Genomic DNA, 25,120 nt, shown 5'->3' with positions numbered 1-25,120 from the left:
TGCAGCTGGTGTGAAAACTAAGTAAATTGAAGGCCATTTATTTCTATACGCAATTTAGACTTCTTGCGACGAAGACATTTTTCCGTTGTTTTCTTAGTCAAATATGTACATAACTCAACAAAAGCTAGAACACTTACAATTTATTTTTGAAACCACAATAATGTCAACATTTGATTCGACGCCGGTGAAAGAAGTACTATAAGAATTAACAAAATCACATTTCGAATTATTTTAAGGATTTGGAGTAACATTCAAAAGCAAGAAAATTTCAAATCAAACCATGACTTCTAAAATTCTCTACAATTTGGACATGTATTTATTTTTTTGGTTTTAAAAGCAATGTAATTTAAGCCGTCAACCCGAAATAAACTAAAAATGGTCAAAGATGACAAAACTTTAAATCACATCTTATACAAGTATGTCTTTTATTTTCATGGATCACGTATTAGTGGGGCAACATAAATCTTATACATCTCCACTTGTTTAACTTTAACCTCAACAATCTCATCACATTTTGTTTCTTTTTTTCACCCTACTTTTACACTTTGTTACAAGTGTGTCACGGTTTATCTCATACTAGTTCTGAATTACGAAATTATAGGAGTAATTTGTAAGGTGCAACTTGCAAGTTCGATGGATGAATGTCCACATATTAAATGTCAACAGCTAGCTGTGACATGGGCCATGTAGGACCAAAGATTTCCTAGTCTCGATAACTTGGAATCCATGGCGGTTGGGAAAGTTCAACTACTTGATGCCTAAAATTAGCATGCCAATTAAGTCGCAACTGTGGATTCACACGCTTTTTTCGAATTTGTCCAATGTTAGCGTTTTTCCATATTCCTCTTTCCAAATTCGAATCCTCCATGTTCATACAACCTGACCAGAAAAAGTTGATTTTGAATAAAACTATTTAGCAGAAGTAATTGAAGTCATGAATGTAGAAATAATTGAAAATTTCAAGGATATGAAATTTTGAAAAGGTCCAAATATTCGTTTTCAAATTTCAATGGTGAAACAAACAGCTTTAGTTGAGAGAAACCTTTGTAGAAAAATGAAACCTTTCGTTGAAATAGTAAATAGTTTCATCTTCTGTCAAAAGTTGAAAGAACAATTATTTCCATACCTTTTCTTCAATTCGGGTAAACTGAAGTATCAAATCTCCTCCAGTTTCATCAGCATGAATCCTCTAATTATAATGATATCAATTAAATCCGAGTAAGGAATTTAGCTCGGAAAATAAAGGATCCTTCTCCACCTGCAAGAAATGAAAAACAGAAACTTTTAGTAAAGCACATAATCAAAACAGAAAATCCACCTGCAGGAGATGAAAAACATAATCAAAACACATTACACAGAAAACCAACAATCGTAATGCATAAATGGAAATTCCAATTGGGGAGAAAGAAAGCCTAAAAAGAACTACCACAACACACACAGAAACAGAATTTACACGCTACTTGTTTGGTATTATATGTGGCTTCTGGTAAAACGCAAAATGGGAAAAATTTACCCACAAAGAAAGAAAAAGACCTCACCATCACATTTGCTGGATAAAACGACAATGGACTCAAAACGTTTCATTAATATCGAGCACGCACATATGGATGGATCAATGGAAAAATGGATCCCCTTCTTAACATATACACAGTCTCATACGCATCTTACACATCATAAACCTCCTTTTATCTTAAACTTTAAATTTAGGTTCTTTTCCATCTTTGGATGGATTAATGGGGTCTCCACTTTCACCAGAGCTTTTCTGCTATTGCCAGGGGCTGCCATTTTGGATGACATACACCTGGCCACCATTTCCATGGCTATGACCGTGATATTGATACACATAGTTATGAGGAAGTTTTCCGGCGGCTTTCTCACCGATAATAGGATACACAGGAGGCCTCGAAGCATGCCGGACGCACCTCCCGCCGCCGGAGGACGGATAACGAGGCGGTAATGAGGAGTAGAACGGTGATTTTGGCGACGTGGAGCCGTTACTGCTCGAGGAGGCCGAGGAGGAGGAAGGGGATGATGATTTTTTCGTGGATTTGGGGACCGAGAGGAATGCCCTAATTTTAGGAGACGCCAACGGCGACGACGCAGCAACACGGTCGTATTCTTCAAGTAGGTTAACGAGATCCTCATCGGAGGTGATCGACACTAGCGCGTCCAGATCCTCCGTCGGCAATTGGCATCTCAGATTCACGGTATGTCCACACAATTCCCTCATTTTCACCATCAGCTCTATTGAAAACGGAAGCAATTTAAAACAAAAAATCAAAATTGGGATACGAATTGACCTAATTCGGTTGTGAGAGTGAAATTAGACGTAATTGAGCTGAAAAGCGGGGAAATGGGAAACGGAACTGACCGGAAAATGAAATGGAGCGGTCGACGGAGAGGACGCGGGTGTCGCCGCCGTGGTAGCGGAGCTTGCCGTCGGGATAGCGGGGGATGATGCGACCGCCGTAGCTGCAGAGGAATTTGAGAGTTAGCTTGTGTGAGTTGAGAGTATCTCCGATCATGATTCGCTCCGATCTAGGGTTCCGAAAGGTTGAGTGAATTGGGGATTTGGGCGCTGGCTTAGAGAGAAGAGGGGATTGAAGAGCTTTGGGGTTGGCTTCTTCAAGCCCTTGTATGGTGCAATGCGCTGTTATTTATAGAGTTTTCGAGAAGGATTGAGAAGAGTGGGGTTATTGGGCCCTCTGCCCGAATTGAGTCGGGCAGCTAAGATTCTCTGAATTGGAGGCCACAAATGTAATTTCGCACTTATCTGGGGTCGACGGAGAATAATTAGAATATAAGCTCAAATTATATACGCCAAATAGGATATCCTATTTAATGAATATGCCCATTTAAGAAAACACACAGATAAAATATTTCTTATTTGAAGAAACATAATAAAATCATTAAATATATTATGTCTAGCACAAAATATAGTTCGTTGAATTAGTGTAATATAACTAGAGGCTTGATTCTTGAATATTTTTGTTACTAAAACAAGAATATTTGTGATGATTTCTTATTTCTGTTAATGTTGTAATACTAGCATTTTTGGTGTGTAGTATTATATAAATTTTATAAATATTTAGTACACTGCCAATAAGATTTTAATAATAAAAAAAAAGACGTTACTTCCCGTGATGAACTTATATGGAGTACTAAAATAAAGTTATCTCCAAATATTAGTTATTATTTCAGATTCATTTTGTTTAATCTAGCAATTGTATACATGTATTACTCCCTCATTCCATGTTAATAGAGTCATTTTTTTTATTTGAAAGTTTAAAGTTAATTGAGTCATTTTTATTTTTGGCAAAAAAAGTAATTCTCCATTTTACCTTATTCTCTTTTCACATTTCTTACTTTATTCTCTCTTACTTTTTTTACTTACTATTTAAAACAATATTCTTAAATTTCGGGCCGAAAATAAATGTCTTTATTAACAAGGAACGAAGGGAGTAGTATATACTAAAATATGATTGGAAACACATTAATATTAAATGGAGTATGTATTTCACATTTCGTTTCATACCTTTTGACTTAGTACATTTAAACCTTTGTATCCGTTTAGTTTATTTGGCTAAAGAGGTAATAGTATCATACTATCATCTTTTTGTGTTATTGAGCATATATTAGGGCCAAATATTCTTTTTCTACTTTAGTTGGGTATGATACCTCAATAATTCGTAGGCATCTTTAGATAATATCCCATGCCACTTACACAACTACTAAATTACTAGCAATCTAATTTATTGACCCGGATATGAGGTTAAACTATCAAAGGTTTGATAGGTGAATAGTATTAATCCATTTTTTAGCAATAACGTGACATATTTATTTATACTTTCATCAATTTGGCACACAATATTTCAACATTATCACTCGATCAGTTTTAAACATCATTATGAATGGTGGTAGACCGGTAGTTCCAATGTAGTCTGAAATGCAATTCAACAATGGACTAGCTGTGTGGTGGGATGGGGGCGGTGAGAGCATCCATGGTGTCGGACTTAAAATTCAGTCACAAATCTATTTTTCGATTGTCACTTCAGCTTTTCGAATTCCACCCCAAAAACTTCAATATAGTTCGTCCCAAATTTCCGTAACAACTCAGTTTTATAAAATATTTAAGACAGAAAATGAAAATTACTCCTTCCGTCCACGATTAAGAGTCTCATTTCTAAATGACGCGGGTTTTAAGAAATGTTAAGAAAAGTGAGTGGAAGAAAGTTAGTGGAATAAGGGTCTCACTTGTATATATTAGTTTTAAATGATATGCGAGTGGAATGAGTTAGTGGAATGTGAGGTCTCTTTACCATTTATGGTAATTATGAACTGAGACTCTTATTCGTGGACAGACCAAAATGGAAAAACGAGACTCTTATTCGTGGATGGAGGGAGTATTTGATATTATTTCAAAATAAAAATTACATAAATGCAAATATTAAAAAAAACTATATAATTCCCGTTTTTTAGAGTTTCGAGACCATCTTCGACCAGCGGGTGTGTTCCTTCGAAGTCATCCGGGTAGGGTCTACGCCGGGGCCCGACTTATACTAGTGCCACAATAATGCTTTCCCAACAAATTTCATTAACAGGTCCAACTCGGCGGCGGCAGGGGACGTGGAGGCGGAAGCGGAGGTGGCAGAATTGCCCTTCCGCTTCGCAACCTTTTGACCTATGAGATGAACATTGGACACCGCATGTGTGCCAAAACTCTCCACCATCCACCGCTGCCGCTGCTGGTGTAATGCCTCGAGGCTTTGGTCTTCGTTATCTTGGGGCAGCCCAGATCAGTACCAAATGCGAACTTCGAGTGGTTCTAGACCACAAGGTAGACATCGTACAATCGAAACTCTTTTTTTTTCTTACTCGTGGAACGTGTCTTGGCACTTGGCTCGAATGTTGTCCAAAGTCACTTCGCTCTGCCATAATTTCTTCACATTCCTACTCGCGCTCCTTTGCCCATCTCGGCTTTGTTCGGTTGTACGCCTTAGCAATCCTCTCCCAAAAAGTGCGTACATTTTGCTCAGAACTGACAATCGAATGCTCTAAGACATCAATCTAGCAACAGTCTTCGACTCCTCGATGGAATACTTCTTCCCGCCCATCGCAATAGCCTTCGCATTCGCATTGCCTTGCCCTTCAGTTGGGAACCGGAGTGAACTCTTCCTCGAAGGAAGATTTGGGCTTTATATCCAAAATCCCGTAATTATCCATGTTGATTCCAGATGCGTTAGTACCCAGAGTATCGAAATCTGGGAGTATCATTCGTGTGGCCGAAACCTGGATGTCAGTAACTACAAATGTTGGCTGAAATGGTGGAATATTATTCCACGTATTCACGTTGTTTGGGTCCCAACCCAAAACATCGCCCATTGCCACGAACGCAGCTTGCGCATTTGGATCCATTTCCGAAAATTTAGAGTTGAGATGAAAATGAGAGGCTCTGGAAAATAGAATGAACTTGTGGGTATTTACAGAAGGAATTAATAATATAATAAATAAAAAGATAGGGGGGGGGGGGGATCGGCGGCCGCAGTTGCTACAATGCAGCCGCAATGGCCAGCGATTCAGTCAGGATGTAGAAGGGCGGCCAGACTACTGCTCGTCCTAAGGTACCTGCAATGCAGTCCCGTCTAGCGGCCACCCCAATCAGGGCTGCATTGCTGATGCTCTTAGCACTACAATTTTGATTTTTTTTTTCTTTCAATTTAGTTGATACTTCCTCCGTCCACAAAAAATAGGGTTATCCCATTTTTATCCCTCGTTTTGGAAAAATGATACTCCCTCCGTCCCATAAAAGTTGAGACAAAACTTTTGGGCACGGAGGTTAAGAATTTATATTAAATAAATAGGAGAGATGAAAAAAGTAGGAAAGATAAGAGAGAGATAGTAAATGATGGAATAAAAAAATTGTGATTAAATGTTTTGTCTTTTGTTAAAAAAAGGAAATGACTCAACTTTGTTAGGACGGACTAAAAAGGAATACGACTCAACTTTTTTGGGATAGATGGAGTAATAAATAGTTAAAGTGGAGAGAAAAAAAAGTAAGAGAGATAATAATATAGACAAGAGAGATAATAAATAATTAAAGTGGATAGAAAAAAAAGTAAGAGAAAGAATAATAGTATAGAGAAGTCTCTTGTCTATATTATTCTCTCTCTTACTTTTCTTTCTCTCTACTTTAACTATTTATTATTAATTTTCCTAAAACGGGGGATAAAAATGGAATAGCTCTATTTTTCGTCGACGGAGGGAATATATTTCCTTTGGGCACCAAAAGAAATTGATGTTAAATGGTTAAATAATTAAAAAATAAAATAGAAAAAAGAATAAAGTAAGAGACGAATAAGAAAAAAAATATAATAAATTTTTTGCCAAAAAGAAATGTTAATGAAGCAAGTAGCTCCAAACACAAGGAGTATGTTAGAATTATGTTTTAGATGTCGAAGCTTTAATTATGCGGCAATTTGGTTCTATAATTATGTAGTAATTTCTCTTTATTGTAAGATCAATATAAATAAATAAATTATATAATAAAAATTACAGTTTAAGGACATTTGTTAAATTTTTGTAAAGTTAATTTTTATTTTTGATTTGATTAAAAAAAGTATTTCTGCATCACAATTTGTATAAAAATCTTTCTCTTAGGTAGAAATTAAGGATATGCAACAGAAAAGGGTACTCCAAATATGTTGGGGTAGGAGTTGTACCTTTCTTAATTTCCCAGTTATCTGGAATTATTGATATGAAGAATAAATCCTTTTATAATTGGCAGAAAAATACCTTTCATAATTTCCCGTTTATCTAAATTATTGAATTGAGGCGTAAATCCTTTTAATTTTCAGCCCATATAATAAATTACTCCCTCCGTTCCATAGTAATAGGGCGTTTTTCCATTTCCGTCTGTTCCATAGTAATAGAGTCATTTCCCTTTTTTAGTAAAAGTCAACATATTTTTCCACACCTACTCTACTCTTTCTTACTTTTTTCTATCTTCGTCTCTCTACCTTTTTCATTTTTCACTTTATTCTCTATTTACTTAACTCACCTAACACCATTTTCCTTAATCTCCGTACTGAAAAGTTTTGCCTCCATTACTATGGAACGGAAGGAGTATCACGGAGACGTGATATCGCAATTAATGTAAGTGGGCCCAATGTGGTCCCTGATAGAGCAAGATGCCTGGGCCCATCTTACAACTGTCACCAAGCTATTGGGACCCCCAACATATTATTTCCCCCTTATAAGAGTATATTTTAATAATTCGTTAAAAAATGAATATACATCATGTAAGTAAGACAAAAAAATATACTAATATATAAAAACAAATTATGTGGTTTTTAAATATTCGATATTGCAGAAGTAGTCGAAAGAGATACATTTTCATATTGATGTGAATTATGTAGATGAAATAAATATATTTTGAAGATTTTATAATGAACTGTGATTTTATGAATAAAGTCAGTATTTTAATTTAGAGTTTAAAATACTGAAATATACATATGGCTAGCAAGTGGATAGCAGTGACCACATAGTACGTGACACAATAGTTATTTCTAATAAAATACCCAATCTCATTCAAACAAATGGAAGATTATTTTGAATTTTCCATTTTTGGAATGTACTTTTTTCATCTACAAATATATAGATGCCTAAACAAATGAAATGTTAAATGTTTTTACTTCGATTTTTGTGAGTTATCTTATAGTACTACATTACATGCACAATCAAGGTGATTAAAATATCTAATTCATTAATTAGAAGACAAATGTCCTCATTTTTGTCATAAAATAAATTATTATAAATCCTTCTGTGGCCATATACAATGTATATTTAATATTTATGTGTGCCATGTTTACCTTTATATTCACATTTAATTTGCCTAAATTAATAGTCAATGATTTTCTTATCAATTGGGAATATATCATTTTCAAGAAGTACTCACATAATATCGATGAATTCAACATCATTTTATGATTTTATCCATTGTCTATGTTAATCTTTTTTAGATGCTGATCGATTGATTTCATAATAATAGTATTTTCCTAAAACCAGTAGTATTTCATAGCGAAGTTTCAAGAAATGGTGGAAGTAATTTATTCTACGCTTATAAGTACATTTATTTATTTAACCATATCCAACTTTAATTTATAACAATATCGGTATTATTGTAATAAAACGTAGAAAACGCAAACACTGGCCTATAAAAATTTTCCATCTGTTAAAAAAGTTATTGTTATGATGATTTTATTTGGAAAAAAACGTAGTTAATTGCTTTAAGGATTACTTGTTGACTATCTAGATCATATTCGCAAATTTGTCATTTTCTTTTATTTTCGTGGACCATATTTGATCCGATATCGACGTGGAGAATACGAGATAATCATAGTAACTCCCAATAAACAGTTTATAGGGTATAAATAATTTATATTATGAGCACGACTACACTATTAATATTGCTAATCATGATAATCTCTACTTAGTATAGTAGAACGTAGAAGTATATGCTCTCTTTCTCGACATTAAATGTTCTATTTTTTTTTCATCTGTCTGCCAATAAATGTCATATTGAGCTTTTTATTATAATGAGTAAATGGAACATACTTTCCACTGACTCACTTTAGTCAAATTTTATTATAAATTTAATATATAAAAATAGATTTCACGTTCCAATGACTTTTCTACCCACTTTACTACATAAAGTCAAATAATTTCTTAAAGTTCATTTCGGTCAAATATGAGACATTTAATCACGAACGGATGATGAAGGACAAGATTTGAGGTTTGGAATACTAAAAAACGCATCAATCGATGCCCAACAGTTAGGTTTTTTTTTTATATAAAAAATGGACTTTTACATAATTATACCGGTAAAATAAATTATCATCCCAAAACAACAAAAAATGTCCGAAATTCACGGAAAGATTACGTAGCTCATCAAATTAGTTTTTACGTAGTAATAATTAGACAATGAAACAATGTTGGTTTCAAGCTAGCTTATTTTCTTTATGTTTCTATTAAAATCTTTCTGTACAATCTTTTCGTGGCTAGGAGTTGATCAATTATAGCTATCCGTCCTTCCCTAAAATTTTATCATTTATTTTTATTTTCACATGTTCCTAAATACTCCCTCCATCTCACGTTACTTGAGGCGTTTCATTTCGCCATGAGATTCAAGAAAGTAGTGTTTAGTGAGTTAAATAAAGTAGAAGAGAGAATAAAATAAGAGAGATGAGAGAAGATAAAGTGAAAAAAAAAGTGATTAAATGTTTTGTTTTTAGCCAAAAAGAGAAATAACTCAAGTAACTTGGGATAACCCAAAATAGAATACGACTCAAGTAACTTGGGACGGAAGGAGTATTTATCACCTTCACTTTTACTATTTTTGGTAGTGGACCTTAGTTACATTTACACTTCACCAACTCATTCTCACTCACATTTTTTATAGTGGACGTTACATGCCATTAACTTTTTTAACCTATTTTCTATCACATTTTTTAAAACTTGTGCCAAGATAAATGATGACAAATTATACATAAGGGGTGGAGGAAGTATCATATTTTGATGATTTAGGTATTCAAGTATATGCATATATTTCCTCTGTCCTCTAAAAATAAAAACTTTGCGGGAGATATAAAATTTATTATGAAATTGATAAAGTAAATGAGAGAGACAGAGAAAAAAAAGTGATTTAGTGTTCCTTACATATTATTAATAGTCGTTGGTTGCGAAAATATATTATCAAAATGGATGATTTTCGTTAAAACATTTTTATCTTCGTCAAGTAGTACTATGGGTGATTTCGGTATAAATTATGTGGATCCCAAATTGTGGGCCCTATGTGTAAAATTATGGCCTCAAATGAATGTTTTGTGTGTGTGTGTGTGTTTCTTTTCCTTTTTTTCTTTTTCCTTTTTCCTTTTTCCTTTTTCGCTTCCTCTTCGGATTTTGGGTAGTTGTCATAGATGGAGGAAAGCATATCCACCTTTATCATCTTATCCTAGTTGAGTATTGAATGTGAAATGAGAGAATGGAGGAGCATGTTCCTTGCTTCATCCTTCATAGTCTATACATATTAGTATACCACAATAAAATAATTTAAATAGCGAATCATACATGCTTTTGAACGAATCTTGTTTATATGTTCTACGTCTATATGCTAATTGTTTCAACATTTATGGTGTTTGAAGAATAAGATTTCGACTTTGATTAGTTTCATTGACTTCTTTTTTGCGTATCAGATCCACAAATAATTTATACTCCTATAAAGTATAGTTAAGAGTTAAGACATAGTGAAGAGTTGGTTCCTTTCATATTTTTGCAATAATTTAGAGCCGTGTTTTAAGAATTCATAAAGTAAGCACATGCATGAGCACCTCTTTAATTAGTACTATATCAAAACAAGAGATAAATTCCACTCTCCAAACTATAATGCATTATTCCGACATCTTACCAAGTAATGAATTTTGAGTCATTTGCCAAAAATAATACCAGCATCTTTTATTTTCTATACTTTATTATTTTTCTTATTTGTTTGTACTTTATCTATCCCCAAATAATTGTCTCCTTATATCATTTTAGTCTTGTCTTATAAAATTTGTAGAATTCCATCTTGGCAAGTTTTTTTATCATTTATAAGGTGGACCCAATTCTCCAATAACAAATAATAATACTCTAATTATTTTTTTTCTATCTATCATATATACTTTATCAATTTTACATTAAAATTCATATCGATCATAAAGTTTCTATTTTTAAAAAACGGAGTAAGTATTTCCTATTTTATTCTTCGCATACACTAAATATTTCTTTCTTAAACCTAATAGTATAAAAAAGAAAGGACGTAGAAGTATTATATATTAAGTACTCCTGTATACTACGTTTTTCAAATAATACACTTTTCATAAAAAATAGATTAATTTTACCAATTTAGACCGTCCACCAAATTAAATCAATTCTAAATATAAAATTTTTTAAATAAATACTAATGTTACCGTTCACATCATTTTAGTATTTATGTATAAACAAATACTCCCTCCGTCCGCCATTAGAAGTCCCATTTATGGGCGACCCAGGTTTTTAAGAAATGTTAAAAAAAATGGGTGAAAAAAAGTTAGTGGAATAAAGGTCTCACTTGTATATATTAGTTTTAAATGAAATGTGAGTGGAATGAGTTAGTGGAAAGTGAGATCCTATTATCATTTATGGTAAAAATGAATCGAGACTCTTATTCGCGGACGGACCAAAATGGAAAAACGAGACTCCTATTTGTGAACGGATGGAGTATTAGAGCATCTCCAAGGGGAGAGGTAAATGGAGAGGTAAAGTTATATAACTACCATATTTACCTTTTTTTTCAAGAAAAATCATTCTCCAAGGGAAGAGGTAAATGGAGAGGTATTATACCTTTTTCCACTTTGAAGAGGTATCTTTACCTCTCCATCAATGGAGAGGTAAAATTTTATAACTACCATATTTGCCTTCTTTTCATGAAAAACCATTCTCCAAGGGATAAGGTATTTGAGAAGGTATCACACTTTATGTTTTTTAATGCATTTTGTACTATTATTTTATGTTTAAAAAATCATTTACCTTTCTATATACCTTTTTCCTTTGGAGTATGTTTCTTTTTGGAAGGGTATATTTCACTTTTTGAGGAGGTATATAGATGATCTATCTCTTTTATTTACTCTTCCTTGTTAGAGATGCTCTTAACTATATACATCATTTTTTACCTTTATAAATATGTGTTTTTTTTACGGAGATTGTAATACTTATAATTCTTAAATGAATATAACGAGTCCCACGATCATATGTGGCGTAATTCTTGGTGGAAGAACAAAGCCAACGACCAGACAATGGAAAGTGCCAAAAAGAAAATATGCAGATTTAATTACCATTTATGGCGACAGAGAAAATGATTTTTTCCAAACACCTCACCGTATCTCGAGAAACATTATGAAAAAAAAACAGAATATTCGAACTTAAAAAAATACCAACCTCAAATGCTGCCAACGTGTCGATAGAAACACAATATTTTCTCTCCGTGTGTTTTTGTAGGCCTAAATTACACCAAAACCGGTTAATTGGTAGGAGATTTGGCAGATGATGATTTGACTCTACATTCTACAAGATGCAATTATTGGTAACACGTGTCGAGATATAAGTAATCAAGTTTGCCAAATGTTAGGTGGTTTGGCATCCACACACATGCATATATGCTTTCTTAAAATTTTATTCAATTGATTGATTATGTGATTTGAGGAAACACCAAACATGGTATACATGTTTTGACTGATTATGTTAATTGACGAAACACCAAACATGGTACATGTTCTTGTGTTGTTCGTGATGATAGAGAGATGGAGAGGGATGGATCATGGGAGAGAATAATCAGAGAAAGAGTATTAGATCAGTGGGGGTGTTAATTAATTTACAAAATTTTGATGCGTAATTCGTAAGAGCATCCACAATAGCGGACGTCCGATCGGCGAGCAGCTCGTCCGTCAGGGACGTCTACTATTGGGGCGGACAAGTGGGTGACGGACGTCCCGAACAGACGAGAGGTTGTCCGTGGTCATGCGTTAACGTTTGTCGGGTCTCTGTCATCACGTCCGCTATTGTGGTCAGGCGACGAACAAGAACATTTTTTGATTTATTTATTTTTTTCAAAACTCTATATATACGGCTGGTTGCACTTCATTTCATTTGCACCACGGACGAGCGACCAGTTAACACATGTATTATCATGCACAACATGATCATCGAAAATGAAGACCTAAAATAAAAACATATCATAGCATCGGGCCAGGGGCACTCCGCCCACTGGGACCCTAGGCAAGGGGGCGTCGGACCCCATTTCGGCTAGCGAAAAACTATACAGATTCAAGACGTACTAACATGTACTTTGTTTGAATTGTTTTTTTAGTGCTAGACTATTATTGTGCAGGATGTCCTAGTGATGTGGCAGTGCAATGGGATGTCCTAGTGAAGTGCATGAGGTGTTTTTGGATGTCCTAGTGCTAGGCTATTGGGATTCCGTCTTACTGTGGATGCTCTAAGAATCTACTATTTTATTGATAAAAGAAATAAATATTTATAAGAAATTTCAAGTATTTTAACAAATTTGAAATCATGTATTATGATGTTTTATTTATAATTTTATTGGTATTAGAAATAAATATTAGTACGTATTTGGTGCGAGATTCTGTATAGATAAATTTGGAGTAGTATTTTTGTGGGATGAATTTAAATAAGTTTATGTCATTTCAATAAATAGACATGTATTTTGCAATATCAATTCGAATGTTCCGTTTGCAAGTGAAAGGGGAGGGATGTCCGCCAATCACAAGCCAACATGGTATGCCCAATTGCCCATCATGAAAATGGACATAATTTTTTTTTTATTTAAATTCTAATTATAAATTGTTTTTAATTATTAAAGTTGAATTTGAATTATACTCCCTCCATCCCACAAAAAATGTTACACTTGTGGACAACACGGGATTTTAGGAGATTTTATTTTGTAGGTTAAATGGAGAGAGAAAATATTATTTTTATATTCATGTGAGACAGAATTTTTTCTAAAAATAGAAATGTGACATCTTTTGTGGGACAAATTAAAAAAGAAAGTGTGACATCTTTTATGGGACAAATGGAGTATATTTTTTAAAATAAAATAAATACTCACTAAATTTTTGTAGGTAAGTTTTTCACTCCAACATTTCTTAAAACTTTCAATGTGTGATATTGGTATTGCATTTAATGAGAAAGTTTTCATTGCTTTGAATATAAATGTGTTGATTTTATAAATGATGTTGTTAGCTTAGTGGTAAATGAATTTCTACTATCAAAATGATCGAAGATGATAGACTAATTCAAAGAATGAATGCTGGATTGTGGGTTTTGTTTAGTTAAAAGTGGTGTGAAATGTAGAACTCATAAATAATTAAAGGAATGACTGATTAAAGGACGTGGGTTTGGAGTAAGTTTTTTGGGAAGTACTCCCTCCGTCCCAGTTTTATAGTCACATTTTGCCATAAAAGTCCGTCCCACATTTAGAGTCACATTTAGAATTTTTCATATTTAGACATAAAATTTACCCCATTATTCACTAAAATTATACCTAAATGTCATTATCTACGTTAAAATAAACCAAAACAAAAATAAAAAACCCAAAAAGTCAAAAGGGACCCACCTTCAACCAACTCACTTCATTTATTACACACTCTATCATCTCACTTCATTTATTAGAGTGTCCACTATAGGGGAAGCCGCGGTCGGGCCACGGGAGAGCCGCGAGCCGCGGCTCCCTGTACTGTAGTGCGGGGGTGGGCAGCCGCGGTGGGGGGGGGGGGGGGGTGGACGTGGGCGCGCCACGATCGTGGCCTGGCCGCGGCGCTTGGGCGCGAGCCGTGGCCCTCCTATAGCGATGGCCACGAGCCGCAGCTCTCGCCTTTTCAGAATTTTTTTTTTTTTAAATTTTCGAAAATTTTTCTATTTATACCTAAAATTCATATTTTATTTTTACTCCATTCTCACACACAATTTACCCTATTCCCTTCAATTTGAATTTTTGTGAAATGCAAGGCGGAGACGATCCCGGTTATGGAGATTCGGGACAGGGGGGCTTTCCACCCCCCCAACGCTGGGGATCGAGTCCCACCCCTCCTCCATCCCAGATGTGGAGTCCGCCATCGCCGGCGCCGTGGCTACAAACACCCCAAAACCGGGGGCAGTCCTCGGCCTATCAGCAGAGATATGCGGGTCGTACCCAACCAGGGACGGGCGACTATCGACCCAACATGGACGCGATTAACTTCCCGTCCCAATTTCAATCCTCCCCATTTCAGAGCAGTCATTCTCCGCTTGATGAATCTGATAGATTCACATGGGAACAATTGATGGGGTCGGCTGATACCCCGACGCCGACGCCCGGTCGTGTAGAGACGGGGAGAGGAGGCGGTGGAAGAAGCGTCGGTGGCGGCGGGAATGGCGGGCGAAGGGGCGGCGGCGGGCGTGGCGGAGGATCCGCGCGAGGTGGCGGCGACGGCGACGGCGGGCAGGGCGGCCGCGGTGGTCGCGGACAAGGCGATGGCGGCGGCGGGCAGGAAGGCGGCGGCGGCGGTCGACGAGGGTTTTTGTACACAGACGCCGAGTCCATTGCTATTGCTAGGGCATGGGACGCGGTGACGACAGATGCCATAGTTGGCACGGATCAGACCGACTTATGCTTCTGGCGGAAAGTCTTGGTGGTGTACAATGAATTCAAACCGGCGGGGAGCGTCGACCGTACACCCTATCAGATTCGGAAGAAGTTCGGCAGGATCACTACAGCTCTTCGGAAGTTCATTGGTATATACGAGAACCAACTGCGCACTGCTGAGAGTGGCCGCAGCGAAGCCGACATAAAATCCCTGTCGATGCAGTTGTTCAATGTGCAAGTAGGCAAGAAGTTTACCTACTGGGCAGAATTCCTCGTTCTGCGGGACTCCCCAAAATTCAGAGCCATCTGCGAGAACGCGTCTGATTCTGGGCCAAGCCGTACAAGACGGGGCAGGGGCGGCAACTGCAGCAGTAGTAGCGGCGGTTCAAGGACCTTCGACCTCAACGACGAGGTCATGGAGGAGCCCCCCCCGTCACTATCCCGGCATCCACGGCCCCTGGGTCAACAGTCCGCAATCCGAGCCGCTAGATCCGCCTCCGCCGCTGCCTCCCAACAATCTGCTGCGGGCCCGTCTGCACCCCCTCCCGGATCGGCTCGAGCGGCGTTGCAAAACACCCTAGTCGTGCAGATGATAAAGGAACTCAAGGACACTCTGGCCTTGTATGAGAAGTCGACCGACCCGACTACCAAGATGATGTACTACGACCTTATAGTGAGGCTGAGGTCGTTGTTGGGGTGGGAGGACACGGCGGCGGCGGCGGCGGCGACGACGGGACCTCAGAGCGGTGGCGGTGGTGGTGACGATGATGGTGTTGGCGGTGACGATGCAACGGGTGAAGATGAAGTGGCGGATTCTGATGATGAGACCGAGTAGTCGGCGATGGCGGTGTTTTTTTATGTTTTTGTTTGCGTGTTCCAAAACAATTTTCGTTGTATAATTTTACCCCATTCTATAATACAACGAAGATTTGGTTTTCGATTTAGTTTTCATTAAATTATGCATTTTATTTAATTATTGTAGTCTAACAATTTTAATTGTAGTAGAATTAAAATATAGACAAAATGGAAAAAATAAAATTTTTGGTGGCTTGGCCATGTCCACTATAGTGGGAAACATGGGCATTGGTGCCCGACCACGATTTTGTGGCCTGGCCACACTTTGTGGCTTGGCCCGGCCAACTATAGTAGACATTCTTACACACTTCACCATCTCACTTCATTTATTACATACTCCACCTCTCACTTCATTAATTATACACTCTACCATCTCACTTCATTTATTACATACTCCACCTCTCACTTCATTAATTACACACTCCATCAATTCCTTAATACCCGTGCTATAACTAAATGTGACTATAAATGTGGGACGGAGGGAGTATGATAAATCGAGTTTTATATGATAGCTAAAATTCATTTGCCAATATAGTTATTTTAAATAAAAAAAATATTTCCTTTTTGTGTTGAAAATTGAGTTCATATTGCAAATGGAAAAATTGGTCTGTACTAATATTTTCAAATTCAAATTTTATTCAATGTTCAGTTTTTTTCTAGCCTATCTCAATTTACTTTTACCCGAAATTAAACTACGCAGTATTTGATTAGATTTTTCTAGCTTTTCTATCGATTTTTTGAATTGTAAGAATAAATAAAAAATTGAACTTTTTTATTTAATTTTAGCAACAAAAATTTATCTTTTTTAGCCATCTTAATATCTACTAAGACACACACAAATTTATAAGTTATTGTTGTACATTTTTGTTAAACATGTTTGTATGCTCAAATTAACTACTCCGATTTGTGTACGAAATTAATTAAGGAATAGGCAGATCTTGACACTTTTGTTGCGTCTGCGTAACATTCGACGTTTTCTGCCTGAATATTTATTGCTTAAACGTGACATTTTTAGGACTTTGAAATTCATAAAAAAATAAGATAATTATCGCATACACAAAATGTATACATGCAAATGTAGGTGCATCGAGCAACAAACATATCCAATTTTGATGGCTATGTGCCTAAAATGCCAAACACGACGAGTCATCACTTACCATTCATGACTCAGCAAATAAAATGCCAAATATGATCACCACAAATAATCATTTTAACAACTACATATATTGTGATGCATAAAAAGTTCAGCATACACAGATCAATCACAGGAAAAATGATTTTAAAATAAAATTATCCATCCATATATCACAATTTAACACAGGAAAAAAAAAATCTCCCAGCGAATAACTAAATACTTGTATATTACAAATTTGACATCATGATGGAGCTATTGCACAATAACTCACACAAAATATGTCAATAATTTGAGCAAATTTTCACAATTATTTATAAAATTTAGAATGCACTGCATCGAAATTTTCTGCATTCGTCCCTGATGATGTTGCACACACCATCCAATGTATGGGGCGACGTGTCGAAGTATGGGCATTGGGCTTGCGTTGCTGATATTTTTGCAGTGGGAGAAGTGGACCAGCTGCATGCATAACTGCAGCAAAATTGATGACAATGAAAATAAAAACAAAGTTGAATAAATACATGCAAATGTGGGAGACATGTATGTTTGCCGTTACACAAGTATGGGCTCCCTATAGAAGTGTGTGATTCTTGATTTGGATCTTTAACGGAATATACCCTTTTTTTTGTAGGCCAGTCTTGCCCCTACAATTTCTTTCATGTATTTATTTTCATGTTATCCAAATCACCTACTTTAAGTCACAAGTCACAACCTCGTCATTTATACCCTATTTTTACGTATGTGTGCATTCTAAGAATGAATTTTCAACTATTCCCAAACGATCACCTTTATCTACCATTCAACTTTTAAAAAGTGTTACAAACGATTTTATTTCCCAAATGATGCTTTCTGCAAGTAGCAAATGTATAATTCAAATCCAAAAGCGTGGGATTATTAGTTGTAACTCAAGCCCATTATATTAGACCCGGCCCGGTAAACACTGAAATGAGTACTACTACTAGCAAGTTGCAAGTATGTGGGCCAATTGGGCCACCAAAGAAGCTACTGGGCCCTTACTACTTTTCTGTACGTTCACTATCTCCACTCCAGGAATAAATAGAACAAATTTTGGGTAAGAGTTAGTTATTTCTGTGTTAATATAGGGTTAATTAGGCAGAAAAAATTATATAAAACGATGTCGTTTTAGGCAAAGTCCAGCTCAACATCTCACTAAGCCATGTCAGCGAAATTTGACCATCGGGTCACACTGAAGTTTATCAATTTTGAAATTTGTGGTAAAATGCAATATTTTATTAAATTGCGTGATAATAATCGCTAATAGTTTTTTTAAAAAGCTTAATGCATACATACTACTATGAATTTGCAAATCTTGTGCCCAATTCGATTTCTGGGCACAGAATAATACTGAAGAAATTCATTAGGCATCCGATTACGAGGAAAAGCTATTAATTACATGTGACTAAAATGTTGATAGGCTATTACAACCACTTTTATATTTAACTCATATATTAGATTTTGCTAACTTGTCTCTTTGCCTCTTCTTTCCACACTCCACTGTTTCAGCCTTTCTCCAGCCTTCAAGCACTGCAAAATGCCAAAAAGCATAAAAAATAGTACTACTAGTAGAGGTGCCCACGGTTCCGGAACCGGCGGTTACGGTTCGGAACCGCCAGTTCCGGTTTTGAAAATTGCCGAATCGGAACCAAACCGCGAGGGTGTTTCGCGGTTCCGGTTCCGGTTCCGGTTCTAAAATTGCCGGTTTCGGTTTTGGTTTCGAACCGACGGTTTTCCGGCGATTTTTAACGGTTCCAAACCGTCGGTTTTTTGCGGTTCCGGCTTGGTTTTACAATTTTTCGGTGATTTTTCGCTGTTCCGGTTCGAAATTTTTTTGAACCCGAACCGAACCACGGTTCAAAAATTGACAGTTTCGATTCGAGTAAATTCTCACGGTTTCGTTTTGGAACCGTAACTGGCGGTTACGGTTTCGGTTTTAATCGCCGGTTCGGTAAACCTTGGACAGGTCTAACTACCGGTACTAAAATAGAGTTCTAATTTAATTTTTTTAGTAAAAAAATATCATATTTTTTGTTTAAATTCACATATAATATGTGCATATAAAACTAACCTCTTTGTTCCAGTTTGCAATGCATATAATCCACAACAATAGCCCAGTTTGCGTACACAAACCAATCACCATCCCACACCAAAGTCCCTAGAAACCAATCCAAATTATATGAGAGTATTGTTGCTAAATTTAATAGATCTTGCATTTGATATTTTTACACAACTCACCTTGAGTCCCATTTCAAACTTGTATGCCATTACTGTTCCAAAGGGCACACCTAATAGGAAGTAGCATCCAACGCTCAGGTAAGCAACCCGAACCTGCCACCCCGCCCCGATAGCCACTCCTACACACTCCACACTCAGTTCGATCCACGCAAAAACGTACTATCTCAATGGGACAGAGAGAGTAATACTACAATACAATGAAACAATACCTTGTAGAGTGAATTGAACATTCGAGAAGACAATGCTTATCCCTAGCAACGGCGTTAGCTCTTCCACGACCTTCTGAACTTGCTCGTTGCTCGAGAAAATAGCAGGATACTGCTTCCGAGAGGCTACTAGGATGATGGTGAAGAGCAGCCCTGTTAGTAGAGAAAACACCCCGCTCACGACCACTGCCAACCTTGACCTCCCAGGCTGGCCACGGCCTAGCTCATTCGACACCCTCACACTGCACGTGCACCAACTCATTAATTAGACCTTCTTGAAACAGAGCACTTTTTTTCTTTGTGAAATGTTCAAGAGCACGTACGAACCTTGTGGCGATGTTGAGTCCAGTTGCCACCATGCCGGACCAACCAAGCACGTTTATGCTGCATATTTTGTGACATAGATTATGTCAAACTTGAATTTGTTATGAATTTTGAGCTTTTTAAGATGTGTTTTGTGCTTATGAAATTTGGCAATGTGCAAAATGTAACTCACCATATTGAGAAGGCATCAATTGATATCTCAGCATCTTCTAAGTATCCAGCAAATAGAGTGAGAGCAAACACATACCATGTTTCCATGCTACACAAAATTAAACAATAGTATATCATCATTTAAATGTATGTTTCAAAATTAGGTGAAAGTATATTTCAAAATTAAACAAATTTTTGTAATACGGAGTATTATTCAATGTTGTAGAATTTCAATAAGCTTAGTTTGATTTGACTCAGATTTTAAAAAATATACTACTACTCTGTCTCTAAAAGTTTATCACAATTTACCATTTCGGTCCGTCCCTGAAAGTTTGTCACACACTATTCACCATTTTTGATAGTGGACATCATATTCCACTAACTCATTCCTACTCACATTTTATTATAAACTAATACTTTAAAAGTATTCCTACCAACTTTTTCAACACATTTCTTAAACCCGTGTCGGATCAAAGTGTGACAATGTTTGGGGGACGGAGGTAGTAATAGAAAGTGGAGGGAAAAAAATGACAAATTGGACGGATTAATGACGGACGAAGAGAGTAGTAACTAACTCACCAAGTCATCATTGCCGAGGCAAGAGACATCTTAACAAACATCCACAAATCATGAAACGCCCTCCACGACAGCCCATTCCAAGCCTCGCCGCAGCTCCCAGCAACGACGACGGAGAACTGCGCCACGGCAATGAACCACCACGACGTGTCCAGGGCCACGGCCGCCCCCACGAGGCCCCAGCCGAGGGTGGAGACGAGGAGCCAGGTGAGGGAGGCGTGGAGGCAGAGCGCGGCTGTGGCTATGGCCGCGAGCACCACGACCTTGCTCTGAGCCTGCAGGAACTTGGTGGAGGGGTAGGTCATGGCGTAGGCGAAGTGCTCGGGGATCATCCACACCGCGAACCTCCCGGCCTCCCTTGACACGGCCGGGGTCTGGCCGAGGAGCCGGAGGACAGGGGTGGCGAAGAGGAAGAGAGGGAGGAATGCGAGGGCCACGGCGTTGAGGATGAGCCATGTTCGTTGCATATAGATTCCTAGCATTTCGTGTTGGTTGGCTCCATAGGCTTGCCCACAATATGTCTCTAGTGCACTTGACATTCCATACTGCGTCGAAAGGAAATCAGTTCCGACTCAAACTACATCAATTAGTTTAAGAGTCTGTTCTGGAATTGGAATTAGAATTCTACAGAGTAAAAAAATTGAGTTACTTAATTTCAAATCATTTGTTCATGATAAGTATATGGGAATGTATTTGAAAGAATTGATTTGAAGTTTGTGTATAGTCTATGCAGTGTATGAATGTGTCAAATTTTTATAACTATTTGAATTCTAATTATCTATTTTTAATATGAAATTCAAATTTTTGTGATACCAAGCATTAGATTTGGATTGGAAGCTCCAATTCCATAATATTGATTGGAGTTAGAAAGACAAAACTGTCTTGCTAATTAAGTTGTGTTTCACTTATTGATTGACACATTTATAGATTGGTTTAGTGATAGTTTATCAACAATTTTAGTCTACTATGGAGGGCTACACTTTTATACTGTAGTTAATAAAATAGATAATTAGGTACTATTTTTATTTTCAATATAAGGGTTTGTTCCCCCTACCAATATTAATTTATAAGACTTGGAAAAGATGAAAATTGAAGCTAAAATTTAATGTTACTAAGACTCTGTTTGGTTAATGAAATTGGGGGGTATGTAATGAGAATTAGAGCTTTCAATTTTGAATCCCAATATACACAAAAATACTTGAATTCGAAATTGAATTACAATTTCACGATTTGAATTTAATATCTTAAATCCATAATTGAGATTTTCATTGCATATATTTATAGCTCACACATTCACACATATCCATAGCACACACACAAACACAGACTGTATGTGTGTGTGCAATGTGTATTACTCCATGTGTGTAAACAAAAGTGTAAAAGGAAGAAATTGTGACATACAATCAAGGCAAAGGGGAATCCTGAGATGATGGAGTTCTCGACGGAGACGGCGGCAAGCTGCACGGTGCCGAGGTGGCCGGCGAAGATTTGAGTGACGGTGATGAGGCCATACTGGCAGAAGTAGGTGAACATCGCCGGAGCAGCAAGGCACCACAGCCTCTTTGATTCAATCAAGAATTCTCTCCCAAAATCTACCACTCCATTGATGGCCTCAATGTCGTCGCCGTTGCTCGCTAGCAGCGGGGAGTTCTGCTCCACCACCCCACCGTCTGCCATGTTTTATTTTATTTGCTTTCTTTTCTTTATGGTCTAGTGTTTTGGTCAGTTGAAATTATATCCAAATCTTCGACGGTATGTGAATTGCGTTTTCACTGTGAAAAAAACGACTCTTAAACTTTGTAAAATGTTTGATTTAAGTCATGCTTCACATAATTCGATGTTGAAATTGCGATTTAGCTTGCCGAATTATTAGGTGGACCAATTGAAATTAAATCACCTCAATTTTGAAAAAAAACGTTTAAAGTTTACGATACAAAACAAGATTAAACTTATTTGTTTTAATACTAAAACACTGTCACTATTTGCTGAAAACAAAGGAATGCGCACATTTAATTTCATGAGTTGGGGAAAACATATTACTTTTCGGAGAAGAGTTGTTAGTTTAATTTGGGAAAGAACTAATTTCAAACAATTAATGTGTTTCAATCGTTTGAGTATCTTTTGAAGTTCTATAGTTTTGTTGCAAATAATAAATGTCTTTCACTCGTTTGGGAATCTTTTCTCTTCTTCTAGCGGCAATGTTTAGGGACTATAGTGAATTGAAATTACCACAAACTACCAAAATTGATATTTTAGGATTCAACTACCAAAACTGAAATTACCACCAAAATTGATTTTTGAGGGTATGGACAAATGTGGTGTTTTGAATAAGTCCAGAACCGTATTTAGAAAGGGACAAATATTCATAAATTTGTGAAAATTTATCTCTCGATAAATTTGAGGAAATTTTTGTTTTGATCACGTTGTCTCATAGTAGTAAATCCGTGTCGGTTTGTTATACTGGCTGGTAATTTAAGGCAGTAGAAATCAGTTACTTTGACCACTTCTATTCATTTTTTTCATATTTTCTCAACCAGAAAGATGCAAAGTCTTCTTAATTCATCAATTCAATTTTTAAAAACTGGGCCCCCACATCTCTTATATTTTGTTCATTTTCCATAATAGAAATATGGAGGCCTATGAACTAGAGATTTAATGGTTTCGGCGCAAGTCTATGTTACAATTTATTTACAATTAATATGAAGCCCAATAAATCATCACAACTGCTTTTGCTTCTTTCATTTCATTTTCTCTTATTATTTCTATTCTTTCAATTTTTTTGCTTTCTTCATTATATTTTTGTCTTGTAACTTTGTGCGTCATTGAAACGAGCATGTTTTAGTATTGAAATGAGCATTGTGTCAAATAGTGATTTATACCACAAAATTTATATAGACGATGATGATTTGTCTCCAATATAAAAGTCAGAAACTAACCAATCTCTTGCCAAAATATTCTACCTTGTACTGTTTTGAGCTTTACTGAGCATCTTATCTCATGTTTAGTAAAACGTGGCTTTCAATTTTCTATTACATTGCAAAATTACATCTTACGTCCCACATCACATATATAACAAATTAACAATATGACAATACGTACATGCAGTGATACAAGCATATGAGACGTACCACAATAATGACTGATCAAATAAAAGTTTATATCGGAATAAGACGGATTAAAAGTAATCTATTTAAAAAATAATTTTCTATCATGTGCAATTGTTGACTCATACGAGTATTCATATCTTACAAATGATTCAAAAACATTCAATAAAAAAATTATTATACTAGCCGAATTTCTCTTTTGTTGTATACCATGAAATTGTATTTAACTAGTCATTTCCCAACTTATTCGCAGCCCTAACTTGATAAATTTGATAAGAAAGAAGACACACTTTTAACGAATATTGTCGCTATTCTTCATCCTTTCTTGTCTCTAATTTTGTCGCGCGGGTCTACCAAGATGTGGCGACATGAAGCCCCTAGCCAGTGGCGTATGCATGATTTTTGATTCGGGGGTGCGATATTTACTTTGATATAGAGAAATTATTGCTCATTTTTCTTTCATTTTGTTAGTTGTGAATATAAAAATATAAATATAATAGTAGTAATTATATAATACATATACATTCAAAGTAAATCTTTTTGAAAATAAAAAAATACTCTAAGTAAACTATTGATATTGTATTGAAAAAAATACATAAACATAGTAATCTATAGATAAAAACACTTGAAAGTCTCCATTAAGTAAAAATATAATCACTTTGAAATGGAAGAAGAAAAGAATAAATTACAGCAAAAAATACTCTCAAGTTTCATGTAGGAGTACAATATAACTCCAAAATATAAAGGACTTAATAGAAGAATAAAAATGAGGCTGCCTGGAATCAAACTCACATCACAAAGAAGGCAAGAGGCGGGTTCTACCGTTGCGCCACTGAAGCTTTTTAACAAACGGTACAATATATAATACAAAACCGTATTTTTGGGGTACAGTTGGAGGTACAACTGTATCCCCTTGTACTACACTGGATATGCCAGTGCCCCTAGCTCATCCAACGTTGGGCACCTAGCAAAGGAAGAAAATCACTCCACGAGAAAAATTACATATGTGGTTCCAACTTCATGGAAGAATAAACACCAAAGATCGACTCTTTAGATTTGGAATCTGATGAATTGACGATGATGGTGTGCCCTTTGCAAGGAGGAAAGTTTGATATCTATTCTTCAGCTACCAGTTCTCCTCCAGCATGTGGTATTTTTGTTGCTTTCATCTCTTACTGCATCCCAAACCAAGTATAGCAAATCTACTCTTTTGGTGTGGAACACCGTTCACAAGGTTGATATGAAAACTTTCATGTCAATGTTCTATATATTAATATTGTCTATATAGGATATTAGGAACAAG

At 36.3% G+C, this 25,120-nt stretch overlaps 2 protein-coding genes across 3 annotated transcripts; both read right to left on the bottom strand.

Moving 5' to 3' along the window:
- Positions 1–386: 386 nt before the first annotated feature.
- On the bottom strand, positions 387–2,637 carry LOC125207639 (protein PAL OF QUIRKY-like). 2 transcript variants are annotated; one of them, XR_016132978.1, is made up of 4 exons: positions 2,372–2,637; positions 1,879–2,244; positions 1,127–1,258; positions 387–879 (listed from the first exon to the last, which is right to left on the bottom strand). XR_016132978.1 is itself a non-coding variant. In XM_048107064.2 (2 exons), the coding sequence occupies exons 1-2, from the start codon at positions 2,523–2,525 to the stop codon at positions 1,766–1,768; spliced, it is 633 nt and encodes a 210-aa protein (XP_047963021.1). In that variant the 5' UTR covers positions 2,526–2,637; the 3' UTR covers positions 1,555–1,765. The 2 variants fall into 2 exon arrangements, 1 of the variants encoding a protein (XP_047963021.1); XM_048107064.2 differs by lacking the exons at positions 387–879; positions 1,127–1,258 and having other exon boundaries at positions 1,555–2,244.
- Positions 2,638–18,524: 15,887 nt separating this feature from the next.
- LOC125204505 (protein DETOXIFICATION 30-like) lies at positions 18,525–22,456 on the bottom strand. The gene is made up of 8 exons (XM_048103181.2): positions 22,115–22,456; positions 20,717–21,258; positions 20,160–20,246; positions 19,991–20,047; positions 19,667–19,905; positions 19,458–19,576; positions 19,291–19,377; positions 18,525–18,749 (listed from the first exon to the last, which is right to left on the bottom strand). The coding sequence occupies exons 1-8, from the start codon at positions 22,388–22,390 to the stop codon at positions 18,684–18,686; spliced, it is 1,473 nt and encodes a 490-aa protein (XP_047959138.1). The 5' UTR covers positions 22,391–22,456; the 3' UTR covers positions 18,525–18,683.
- Between the last annotated feature and the right edge of the window lie 2,664 nt (positions 22,457–25,120).

The sequence above is a fragment of the Salvia hispanica genome, chromosome 6 (genome assembly GCF_029641045.1).
Source record: "Salvia hispanica isolate PSC_SH4W2 chromosome 6, Shi_PSC_v1, whole genome shotgun sequence".
NCBI classification, from domain to species: Eukaryota; Viridiplantae; Streptophyta; class Magnoliopsida; order Lamiales; family Lamiaceae; genus Salvia; species Salvia hispanica.
Note: the sequence above shows the minus strand (reverse complement) of the source record. Positions and strands in the feature narration are given on the sequence as shown.

Bases quoted from the DNA above. Each gene is read 5' to 3' on its own strand.
- LOC125207639 (XM_048107064.2), bottom strand. From the start codon at position 2,525: ATGATCGGAGATACTCTCAACTCACACAAGCTAACTCTCAAATTCCTC. The intron at 2,245-2,371 runs GTCAGTTCCGTT...CGTTTTCAATAG, and splicing joins CCGCTCCATTTCATTTTCCG to AGCTGATGGTGAAAATGAGG.
- LOC125204505 (XM_048103181.2), bottom strand. From the start codon at position 22,390: ATGGCAGACGGTGGGGTGGTGGAGCAGAACTCCCCGCTGCTAGCGAGC. The intron at 19,906-19,990 runs GTTCGTACGTGC...GTGCACGTGCAG, and splicing joins GGACTCAACATCGCCACAAG to TGTGAGGGTGTCGAATGAGC. The intron at 18,750-19,290 runs GTTAGTTTTATA...GGCATTTTGCAG, and splicing joins TTGCAAACTGGAACAAAGAG to TGCTTGAAGGCTGGAGAAAG.